We start from the raw sequence: 13,102 nt of genomic DNA, 5'->3' as shown, positions 1-13,102 counted from the left end.
GAAGTACGGAAGGAACTTCAAACTGGCAACTATATGCTCCCCGAAAATTTTCGGGAAGCATAAAAAAAAATCTTCTGTAGAGATAACTTAATAATGGCCAGAGATGTAGTGGCACATGTTTTGATCAATAAATATATGTCTCTCTGAGATATGATATTTGACCTGTGAAGAAGTTTCCTGAAAATACTTGTACAGGAGACTTAAAAAGGTCGTAGAACCATAATCCCATGGTTTATTTATTTGAAAATATGGCAAAAACTCACCAAGATAATCCAAACAAAAATAGAATAAACGTAAGTATCCAGTTTATATCAAGTGGACGAATATATAACAATCGCACACACTGCTTGATCGATTTCTATGAAGTGTATTGACATTGTTCAGCATTACACTGCGATCTACGATCGCATAACACTTATTACAAGCCTTAAATGAGAAACAACCTCGCTTTACTTTGCATCTACATCGACGCCATTAGCAAAAACGCTGCCACGCATGCGCAAATCATATTTCATTTAAACTCAACGGAAAACTTATTCAACAGAAAGAACTGCAAGACAAAACGTCCAACAGGGCGTTGAGACGACCTGGTATGTGTAAGACGATAGAGAAAAATTGATGTTCTTGCAAAGAACGAAAAAGTTCGGGGTTTGCAGGCACAAAGAGTGATAAAATGTTCACCTCTGTGTCTGGAAGTAAACTACGACAGATGTGTGTTAGCTGAAACCATCACAAAGGAGCCGTAAAAAAGTGTTGTTAATGAAAAACAGCTAAAAAGAATGCTTGCTTTTAAAGATGTTGATGTGCAGGTGATATTCATTAGGATATCAAATAATTGAGAATATCAGGATAAGTGGTTCTAGGTGATCATCCATAACCTTCCATGCTAATATCTGTATAAGATGTAAGGAAAATTGTGGTAGAAGAAACTATACTCTTGCCAAGATAATTTTCTCGTCAAGACACCACAGAATCGTGCGAAATAAAGACAAAAAGATGGAAATCTGTGTGATTGAATAATCCTGAGATTAATTCCAAAAATCTTAAAACTAAAGCTGAAACGGACGTACGAAGAGACGTCTCAGCAGAAAGACCGGTGACCGGACCAGTAATACCAACCGGTGGCCGGAACCATTAGTCAATGATGGGTGGGGAAAGAATACACGGCAAGCCGAACTTTCCCACTCCCTACAGACTTGAAAATTGGTAGAATAGGAAGGTGTTGAACACTTATAAGTTTATGACCTATCTACAGTAGCCTCTTTCTTGAACCAATAAAAGGCGCCTTTAAAATCCTGGAGAATAAAGGTAGTGAAGTCATCGATTTGCGAAGTACAGAAATATGACTAAAAGTGGTACCTCCGGCATCGGAGGTGTGGTGGCAGAAAAGGGTGAAAACCCTAGGAATAACATGAAAGAGATCGACCCTTGCCGGTAGAATGCTTGGAAGTCTTCAAATCTAGCTTGATTAATCCATTTACTTCAAGACTCCTAACCAGACGAATTACGAAAGGAATACGATCAGTTATAGGAAGACGGCATGTTATGGCCAGAAGTGTAATAGAAGAAGAACTTTAATAGGGAAAAGTTGTCTAATAAAATTGTCTCCAGCAATGGAATCTTGAAGATGTAAAGAGAAGATGAGGTACCTCCAAATCCTTAGCATCTAAGATCTGAGTTTAATAGCTCCCAAGCCATCTACAATACTGTGGCCGCCATGCGGTCAATCTGGTAGGTAATCCTATGTATCAGAACTCTCTCAGTTATTAATTCTCCAACATGGAGTAACAAAAACTGAGATAGTAGTAGAAACAACTGGCATAGAAAGTGAAAGTATGATAGTGTCAGAAATCTTGTTGATTCCAGTAACTTGAAAATGTGCACTGTCGTAGGAGCAATAGAAAAGCAGAAGTCGACTTGCTAATCCTGCTAGAGTCACGTATGTGTCCCAACTATTCCGTGACAGTGACTGCAAAGTCTGTAGCCAACAGGAAAAGGCGGTTAAAACAATTCATCCTTTGGGTCTCGAACATACATTAATAGAGGTCAAATAGTAATGTTCAACCTCAATGCTAGACTTCAGCCGAACTATCTGCAAGACCATTAGTCTGCATGTAGCCGCTTGAGATAGAAGTAGAAATAACAGATATAAGTATTTCATAATCTTCTAGTATGAGTAGTTCATAAACAGCACCCTAATGGATAGCTGGTCAGGAAAATCAACCATAGACCAAGTCAGTGGAGATGATTTCGTAACCAACGGTCGCCAGTAGAACATCAGTATTGAAAAACACAAAATGTCATGTAGATTGTTGAATCCATAAAATATTGTATTCAATACAATCATAGCCAGGGGTTTACAACTAGGTAATGTAGAAGATACCCGTGATACTATAAAATTGACCGATGAAAACACAGTGTTATACCGGTGATGAGTAACTGGTGACCGAACCGGACCAGTCAATGACCGGTAACTTTCGCCAGGTAAACGGACCAGTCATAATATGACCGGTGCTTTACCAGTTATAGACCGACATATGGGTGAATCCATATGGTCTGATATTAATGTCGAGAACTGCTCGGAAAAGAAGAGCGTAACAAAAATCCAATCCGATAACGATGAGAGATCATTAAATCAGACGACCAAGATTCATTTGATGATGAAGAAGAGGAGGAAGAATAATCCTATGATGATAACAAAGATGAGGAGGAAAAATAATCCGATGATGCTGAACGACTTCTTATTCTGACCGGTGACCAGTGACCGGTGATATGACCGGTGAATGGTGACCGATGTCCGGTGAAATGACCGGTATAATATAAATGTGTCAGAATGGAAAAATCTGGTGCAGAAGAATGACCATCCACGAAGTCATCTGATAATGTAAACCGGAAAACAACGGTAGATTATCAGTATTAATAGGCATAAAGTGTCCATTGTAGTCATAGTGGAGAAATGAACACCTAATCCCGAAGCCTGAAAGTTAAACGAACTAGTGTTCGTATACAAACACGGTTCAGTGACTGCAACATGTGTGGATGCCGTAGGGGAACCAACACACGTGGAATGGAGACATGATTCTCCGTAAAGGAATAAAATGGAGATCGTCGATATGACCAGTAGGTACATTAATGCCTAGGTGAGGAGTGTCGATGTCCCATATACCTGCTATGCCGAAATGTTGTTCTGCTACGCTGGAAATAAGGTCTCCTACATTATTGTCTCCGTGAGAGTTGACTTGATCGCTTACGAGCGTATCGACACCGAGAACTGCTCAATGAAGGAGACGTGTGTTCGATGATTATCCTGTTGTGCTCAGTTAACGAGAGGCATGTCCGATGTCTATCCTGTTGTATCTATGGTGACAGATTGTTGACAATGATGAGTCCTTCGACGACGAAGAAGAAGAATAGTACAACAACAACAACAGCAACAACAACAACAACAATAGTCCGATGATGATGAAAAACTTCTTCTGACCGTTGACCGGTGAACGAACCGGTGCACAGTGATGACCGGTGACTGTTGATGAACGGTGACCGGACCTTACCGGTGATGAACGGTGACCAGACCGGTGATGACTGGTGATAAACGTTGACCGGACCGGTGGCCGGACCGGCCAGATGTCGATCAATGCAGAGCCAAAGGTCCGTGATCAACGTCCTCGGTGAAGTACCGGTCATATCATGTCCAGTGGGTCAACGGATGATGACCGGTGTATAGGGGAACCCATATGGTCTGATGATGACCGACTGTTCAACTTAATAAGCTCAGTACGGTCGCCATCTTGCCCGGTACCACGTGACTGATGCTGCAACTTGTCATCCATGGTCTGCAAAGTCACCGGGTATTTATCAACTCTTGTATCTGCGACCATCATGTAGTTAATTATATGAAAAACAAGAGCAAAACATATTCAACAATAAACTGGTCACAGACCAGATTAGCCTACGGCACATTTGCCAATATTGAAAATAATAAACATTATCTCAGTTATTATTGTAAAAGAGAAAATAAATTGTACATATAATAACACTGCCGTAGATCATAAATTAAACAAAAGTTTAATTCAAAACAGATGAAAAATAAAATGACGATGAATAAGATTTTCATACGGAACGTTAAATTCATTATTGCACACAATGGCAAATGATAAACAATCTGTCAATAGAAGAACACGCTTTGCACGATCTCTTAACACATTAGAAGAACATGCTTTGCACGTTCTAGCAATGTATTAGAAGAGCACATTTTGCACGTGGTTGTTCGCGCCTGAAAACACCCAGCATGGTAGAAATAAACCATTGTTCGATAAAAGCAAGCATGGCTTACCTTTACAAATGAAACAAAAGTCCATTAAATCAACAAAAAATAATCCAAATGAGAAATAAAAAGACACAATTTATCTATTAAAACCCCAATCAACCAAGTGAAATAAATCGAACAAGAGCTGTCTCCATTGGAAGACATATGCCCCCAAAAAGCTTTTTGGAAACCTAAACGCAGATTTTGAAACCTAAACGCGGACCCTAAGTTCAAGATCAAGGTCGAAGTGGTCAAAATTTGTGTGCGTATGGAAAGGCCTTGTGCATATACACATGCATATCAAATATGAAGGTTACATCTGAAGCGACCTAGAAGTTATGAGCATTTTTCGAAACCTAAACGCAAAAGTGCGACAGACAGACAGACGGACAGTGGTACTGCTATATGCCACCTTACCGGGGGCATAAAAAAGTTCAGTTTTGATATAGGTCAATAACAATCCAACATGCACAACTTCATAACATAAGGAAAAAAACTCATGATTCAAGGGCCATAACTCAGAAGTGTCCTAGTCAATTTGGCTGATTATCGAACTTGACCTAGATTTTATGACCTTACACATTTTCATGAAGTGTGGCGGAGATCCTATGAAATTTGCTCGAGTAATTGAGCGGAAACGAGAAAAAACGCAATTTTTCGATGATTCAAGAGCTACTCATGAGTGTCTGGGTCAATTTGGCCGATTATCAAACTTCACCTAGATGTTATTGCCTTACACTTTTTTATGAAGTGTGGCGAAGATCCTATGACAATTGCTTGAGTTATTGAGCGGAAACGAGAAAAACGCAATTTTTCGATGATTCAAGGGCTGTAACTCAGGAGTGTCTGGGTCGACTTGGCCGATTATCGAACTTGACCTAGATGTTATTGCCTTACACATTTTCATGAAGTTTGGTGAAGATCTGATGACAATTGCTTGAGTTATTGAGTGGAAACAAGAAAAAAAACAATTTTACAACGATTCAAGGGCCGTAACTCAAGAGCGTCTGGGTCAATTTGGCCGATTATTGAACTTGACCTAGATGTTATTGCCTTACTCATTTTCATGCAGTTTGGTGAAGATCTGATGATAATTGCTTGACTTATTGAGCGAAAACCAATCCGGACGGACTGACGGTGCAATTTTAATAAGCCCCCAGAACCTTTGTTCTGGGGGCATAAAAACAATTTTCAATTCAGAGCCGTAAAAGACACGTATACACCTGGTTGATCTGGAGAGAATAATGAGGGATGGTTACTGATTTTTGCCTAGGTTGCATTTTACTATGTTTTACCTGGCCTGTATTACGGTATTGAGGTGGCCGATTCCCAGTTAAAATTCCGGATGATTAAATTCCCCATGGAAAGGAGAAAGCTAGGGATAGCAGGTCAGTATTTATGACATAAAAAAAGGTCCTGATAATGCTTCACAAACACACTGACATAATTATTAACATAGATTTCCCACACCAAGGCTTATATCATCCCTTTAACACTTAGATATGTATGTTTACGTATTTGTAGTCCCTTAGAAGAAGGTTAAACTAAATTCAATACCTTTCTTACTAAATTCAACTTTTAAAGGCAACATTTATAGCCCTTAGATACTTATGAGCAGCAAACAGCCTAAACCCTGAAAAGACTGCGAGTAACTCACAGGCTGTTCTGGTTTTATGCTGTTTGCACATAGCCATTTTCACTTTGCTTCTAATGGAAGAAAGAGTTAAATAACGGAATAAACATAAATGTCCACCTACCCGACAATTGGATCCACGGCTATAGCAAAAGGCCTCAGAAGACCCTCGTTAATGACCGTGACCTTTCTGGCAGCCACGTTAACATCCTTGTAGTGGAGCATGTGAATCTTGGTCGCCTGTATGTCTGTCCAGTACAGGTTTTTGCCAATCCAGTCCACTGCTATGCTGCGAGGATCAGTCAGGTCCTGTGAGTCATTCAAAATACTGTTAAATCATTATTATTGGTGTGACATACATTTTTGTTGATTTTGTGGGTTGACCGATCCATGAATGATTTTAACAAAACCACATTGGAAAATTCAAATTCCTCATTTTTTTTTTTCAAATCAGATATCCTGGAATTTGATTTTTTTAAATCATTATAAAAACACAACAAGAAATTCATGTCCACTTATACAGATGCTTTTACAGTATTAGATTTCTGCCAAAACACAGATGAAACAAATAAAAATATGTTGATATTAAACAAGTCAGTGTAATTTTTCAAAACTTCTATTGTAAAGGTTTCGGTATACAACGTGACATTAACTTTACATTTAATATTAATAATACAAATTTTTCTAAAATAAAATTCATTTTAATTATTAAATACTTACCTGCTTTCCCTAGCTATACCTTTTCAAGGTAAGGTGGGTTAGCTACTCCAGAAATCTTCAAGTGCCAGAATTCGGCCACCTCTCCTACTGAAAACAGATCAGGTTAAACATAGTATAATGTAACCTAACCGGAAATTAAGAACCGTAACTCATCTTCCTTTTCAACTTAATTATGAAAATATAAAACGATGAGCGGGGTTGAGAGGTAGGACTTACCGATAGCAGGTAAGTACTGTTAAATCATTAAATTTCTTGTGGTACGAATTTTCGTAGATTTTGTTGGTCCGCTGAACCACGAATTCAAGTACCAACGATTATTTTTACATTTTTTATCCAAAATCTGTCATTTCGGAATGCCAATGCCGATACTTTCTTTTGTTGTCGGTTATCCGAGATATTTGTTTTTTTTGTTATAGTTACTTCACTTCAGTAGGTCGCATTACGCTATATCTTGACTAATTAAATATTTCCGAATCAAAAATGTTCTTATTTTCCACCCATTTGACATGAATTATATTTGTTTGATATTTACTAACATGTTTATGATTACTTAGTATGATAAGAACTACGATGTTAATGAATACTTAATATGAATGACAGTGTGTTTATATAAAATATAAATTTGTTCGCCATCAAGTGCATTAATAAAAATCTAAAGTCTTGTGAGTTTTTCTTTTTTTGTCGATCATCTTTAATGTACGTTTTATACATTAACGTACGTATGTATGGTTAATAAATATAACATCAACGATTGTTCTCATTTACGTGACGTCCTCAAATTAACAGCTTGCAGATTTTTCACATTTGTCAATTAGTGCCAATTAAAGTTAAAAGAGACATAACGATTTTCACACGTGATTTTGGGGACCTTATTACTCAATTGTACTACTAGGGGACCGATTGCGCTGAGAATTGCAAATATTGTCAAAACAACAATGATGGCAATTAGCGAGCAGGGACCCACAAGTGCGCCATTTTATCGCTCATATTGACAATTATCGGCAACACTTTCATGCTTCATTGCACATAAACCTCAAGTCTTGCTGTCAACACAGATCAGCAGATTATGCTTCGTTATAACTCTGGTTGTTTTAATAAAAGTTTAACTGCCGTCAGTCTTCCCCGAAAATTTGAAACCCACGAAATTATGTATCAACGAATTAGTTGTTTTTTATTTGAAATCCACGAAATTACGTGTCAACGAATCAGTAGTTTTTTTTTATTAAACCACGAAATTTCATACCAACGAATTTCTATACGTTTACAGTATTTAATAATTAAAATGAATTTTATTTTAGAAAAATTTGTTTTAATATCATAAATACCCATGCTATCCCAAGCTGATTTTGTAGCAGTGGCGGGAGGTACTCTTTATATTTTCCCATCACAGCAAAAACCGATAATCAGGTTTTTCAGCCAGAGATAGTCGAAATGTGTCCTCATACAATCTTTGTTAGTACAGTATTGTACTTAGTTTCTGGATAGCACCTGCACTTCAGAAAGTGGAACATTATTTATATACGCCCACGAAGCCGAAAGAGCTCTTAAAACATGTGGTCTAATCATAAACAGGGATAAATCCCTAGATGACAGAGAAGAGTAAGCCTTCCTTATAGTCGAGGCTACCCATCGAGAAATAGAAGCCGCAGACTATCCCCCCCTTTTAACGGAATGAAAAGTCTCTTACAAGAACCTCGAATAGACTTTACTCTTTTAAGATAGAATTTTAACGCCCTGACAGGGCAAAGAAGTCTATCATCATCTTCATGTCCACAAGTATTAGAAAGACTTTGAAGGGTTTAGAAGCCATAGAGGGGAGTTGATTCTTAGCAAGGAATTCTGGCTGACATAACAACGTTACAGATCCATTTGAGGAATCAAAACGAAGATGACCATCCTCGATAGAAAGAGCATGAATTTCACTTCTCCTTTTGGCTGAAGCCATAGTAAGAAGGAAAACTGTCTTCCAAGTTAGGAACTGGAAAGAAGCTTGATCTAGAGGTTCGTATGGAGCCTTAGTAAGATATTTGGCCAGAAGAGAAATATTGAGCGTCTTGCAGAGAACAAGTAATTCCTTGGTTTCCAGATACAGGGAGTGAGAATGTGTTCCCCCCTGCGCCTGGATGTAAATCACAACTGACGTGTTGTCTGTTGACACCATCACACACAAGTCTTGAAGACGTGACTGGAAATGAGATACTGCGAGAAAAACTGCTCGCATTTCTAGATTGTTGATATGTAGCTGTGACTCCTGATGAGACCACGACCCTGAAATTATCAGACTGAGTGGTTCCAGATGAGCACCCCACCCTTCCTTGCTCCCATCCGTAATTAGGAATAAAGAAGGTTGCGGATGAAGAAGGGGTACTCCTGCCAAGAGATTGTCCTCGTCTAGCCACCACTGAAGATGGGGCACTAATTCTGGACAAATTGGAATCTTTGTAAACAGATTGTCCGGAGACCATTTCCAACACGCTGAGAGGTAATGCTGAATAGGACGAAGGAACAGACGTCCCAACTGCACAAAGTCTGCTACTGAGCTCAGGATACCGTTGAGAGAGAGAAAATTCTTGAGCTGTTATATGAGATTGGGACAAAACCCATTTGACTTTCAGCAAAAGGTCTGATATACGTTGATGTGAAACTCTGACCTGATTGACGCGAGTCAAAAAATATATTCCAACGAAAGTGAAATCTTGAGAAGGAATGACATCTGACTTGTCCGCATTTAGAAGGAGTCCCAAGGATAGGAGTTCCTTCCAAGAGAATTCTAGGTGACGCAGAAGCAATGGACGATCGTGCTGGTGTAACAGCCAGTCGTCGAAATATTGGAGAAGAAGGATACCCTGCACCCGGAGGTGTGCTCCGACCGCAGCCATTAGCTTGGTAGAGACTAGTGGAGCCGTTGCCAACCCAAATGGCATCGCTCGGAACTGGTAAACCTGGCCTTGAAAGGCAAATCGCAGGTACTTTCCGTAGTTGGGATATAGGAACATGGAAGTATACATCTTCCTAGTCCAAGGACACCCCCCAGTGCAGAGGTTTGATGGAGTCCCGTATGAAGGACGGAGTCTCCATTTTGAAAGTTGGTTTGAGTAGATACATGTTAAAGGCTTTTAAGTCTATTACTGGTCTCCAGGAATCATTTTTCTTTTGAACAAGAAAAAGACGTCTGTAAAACCCTGGAGAATATGGATCTTGTACCCTTCCTACCGCCTGTTTTTCCAGAAGAACACTTATGGACTCTGGAATATGAGGATGCGGAGATACCAATTCTATGGGGACGCGTGAAAGAGGAGGTCTGTTCTCGAATTGAAAAGTCAGGCCTTTTATAACAAGAGAATGAACCCAAGTGTCCAAAGTTATTTGAAGCCATCGATTTAAAAAATGTAGAAGCCTGGCCCCTACTGGTATTTCCGGCATCTGTGGTAGAAAGGGTTGTTTCCTAGGGCTGATAAGAAGGAGGCCCGCCCCTGCCGACAGGAGGTTTGGAATTCCTCTTATCTAGCTGAGGTTTGTTCTTTTTAGCAGGGTTCCTAACAGAGGACCGCTGAGAAAAAGATGGTCTGTTACTTGGAGTAGATCTATTAGAACCTGACCGAGGATTCCAGGAAGGTTTTTTAGAGGAAAGATTATTCCTCTTATCCTTCTTAACTACTGGACCTGCCGGTGGTCTAGAAGCCGGTCGCTTAAAGGCCCCTTGGCGTTGTCCAGAGTTTTTTCTTGCAAGAGAAGCATGAAGTTGATCATCTTTATCAGCTGTGAGTGCTTCTTGTATCTTTCCACCGAAAAGAAATCCTGATGAGAGGTGCTGCCCTGAGCGAATTCATACCTGGCTCTAATAGAAAATCTTTAGGTAAAGAAAAAAGAATAAGATCTCTGAGAATCCTTAACATCTCCGACATTGAAAAAGCAGCATTATGTGAAAGGTTCAATGTCGTTCAGGGATAAATGTATCAATAAATCCCGAAGTTCATCCCGAACCGAATCTGACCAATCACAAACAAGGCGCAAGATAGTTGCCAGCATTAAGTCTATTTGGTTAGATAGACCTAATGCTCTTCTCTATTTCTTTCCATTGTTCTAGATGGAATAAGGAACCGAAACCCATGTTGAAGAACTAGGTATGGTAAGCAACAGTTTATTCATGTCAGGATCCTGAATAGGTAATTAAGAGAAATCTAAACCAGAATTCGGATCAGGTACTGGAGGCTTATAGTCATTGGTCGATGTCCTTGACCAATGCCATCAGGCAAAGACTGGCTGACAGTTGTCGCCATAAGGTCTGATGTTGATCGACTTTTCAATGGTAAAGTACAATCGCCACCTTGCCTGATACCCAGTGACTGATGCTGCAATTGATCATCTGACGTCTGTAAAGTCACCGGGCAAAAACCATCTGTTGATGGTACATCTGGTCGTTTCTTGCTCAAAAACGTTCTGCAACGTATTGCTTTCTGCAAAATGTCATCGTCCCATGAACTACAAATAGAACATTTATGGTCAACTGTATACAAAGTGCATGATAAACAAGTGTCGTGGTTATCCCACGACGCTTTTAAATGACCACAAACGCCACGTAATTGAAAACTCATTCTAATTTCTTAATTTGAAACTAGAAAAGAATTTACGCAAGAAACAATATTAAGTGACAATTATGATGAATAAAACCGTTAAATACGGTTTATAAACTGTACAAAATACTTTTTGACTAACCCACGAAAAGCTCGTGCACAAGTGCACGAGCCCGAAGAAAAAACCGGCAAAATCTGAAAATAACAATATTTACAACGTAATTTAAAGAGAAAAGATTTCTGAATATAGCAGAAATGACAAATTATGTAATTTATCAAATCAAAAACCCAAAACACCACGCAGAAATGAAAGAAAACACAAAATTCCACAGGAGCAGAAAAATGGCGGTCTGTGTTCTCCAGATAAGGAAGATGAGTTACGGTTCTTGATTTCCGGTTAGGTTACATTATACTATGTTTAACCTGATCTGTTTTCAGTAGGAGAGGTGGCCGTCACTTGAAGATTTCTGGAGTAGCTAACCCACTTTGGAAAGATATAGCTAGGGATAGCAGGTGTGTATTTATGATATTAAAATTTATTTTCTTCCCTCCAGAACATCCAGGTTTGTGGACACTTTAAGACAATATATATTCTCTTTTATTACTCTTTGTTTCAGATAAGGCTATTATGTGAAGCAATTATTTTTATACTTTATCTTTTTTTTTGTTATCCAGTGCAAAAGTACAATACAAGTATAATAGTGTAATCTTAAAATACTGCTTGACTATTCTTTGGCTGTGATAGTGTAACAAACATTTTGTGTCAGTTATTTGATTTAACAACCACAAAGACATATTTAAAGTTGAAAAATCTGGGCCTGTGTAATAGCTTACCTTTTCCTCAAAACATTAAGCTAAAAAACTTTATTACCGAACCCTAAATTTTTTTTTATAACTATTTCAGTGCTGGAAACGAATTTTGAAGGCCTTTGCAAACAGTTTGGATCCAGATGAGACGCCACAGAACAAACTGTTTGCTATTCTGATAGTATTCTTTGAAAAAATTTGAAGAAAATGCTAATTTTAGAAATTCAGCAGACGATATTTTAGCAGACGACAAATTTCCCAGCATGCAAAGGGTTACAATCCACTTACATTAGCCAAGGGAGTCAACTTCATCACTGGATCAGCTTCTCGTTTATTCGGACTGTTACTGTTCCCCTTGGTGTTCTGTTTGTGAACAGCCTTCACGATCATGTTACGCTCGTTGAGCCTCTGCAGGATGAACACGGACACCTCTTCAGCTGATGTCGTGTCCACATCAAGGGAGATAACTTTACCCAGCGTGCTGTCTTTGTCGCTGGCCCCGTTTAAGATGTACTGAAAACGAATGGATTTAAATAAATACATCAGGTTACAGTATACTAAATAATCGGTTCATGTAGGGCTGTACTCTCTAAAAAATTATCATAGTTGACTCGAAGGCATGTTTTACACTTTAACCTATTGTTCGGGTTTTATTATGCGGAGTTAATGGTAGGGCATGAATAGGTGTTCACTACTGAATCCCTGAAAAATGATAAATTTGGAGACTATAGAAAAGCATTGCACTGAAAAAGGTTACATTCCACTAAGAAACAGCTGAATAAAAAGTTGCAAAAACAGTTGATTTTGATGCGTGTCAAGTTCTTTCTTGGATTGAACATGACATCTTTTTTATTGCATAAATCAATTCCGCTTAGAATGGCCTTTAAGAAAAGATATGGTTATGGGGTTCTCTATGTGCAAATTGTTGCATTTATTTTCGATTGAAGTTGTCTCTTTTACATTGAAGTATATAGGTAAACTATTAAGTATATAATGACCATCATGCATGCCAGATGAAACACTTGCGAGGTCTATATTTATGGAATTAAAATATTTCGCCCC

General features: G+C 38.8%; 1 protein-coding gene across 3 annotated transcripts in view; it reads right to left on the bottom strand.

Moving 5' to 3' along the window:
* The window catches only part of LOC127847104 (very low-density lipoprotein receptor-like), a 72,625-nt gene that overhangs the window by 28,466 nt on the left and 31,057 nt on the right, over positions 1-13,102 (bottom strand). For all 3 annotated transcript variants that reach the window (XM_052378714.1, XM_052378715.1, XM_052378716.1), the window contains exons 15-16: positions 12,329-12,553; positions 6,064-6,248 (exon numbers count right to left, since the gene is read on the bottom strand). In XM_052378714.1, the coding sequence (XP_052234674.1) occupies positions 6,064-6,248; positions 12,329-12,553 (410 nt within the window). The remainder of the gene's footprint in view (positions 1-6,063; positions 6,249-12,328; positions 12,554-13,102) is intronic.

The sequence above is a fragment of the Dreissena polymorpha genome, chromosome 10, assembly GCF_020536995.1.
Source record: "Dreissena polymorpha isolate Duluth1 chromosome 10, UMN_Dpol_1.0, whole genome shotgun sequence".
NCBI lineage: Eukaryota > Metazoa > Mollusca > Bivalvia > Myida > Dreissenidae > Dreissena > Dreissena polymorpha.
This window is presented reverse-complemented; position numbering and strand designations above follow the sequence as displayed.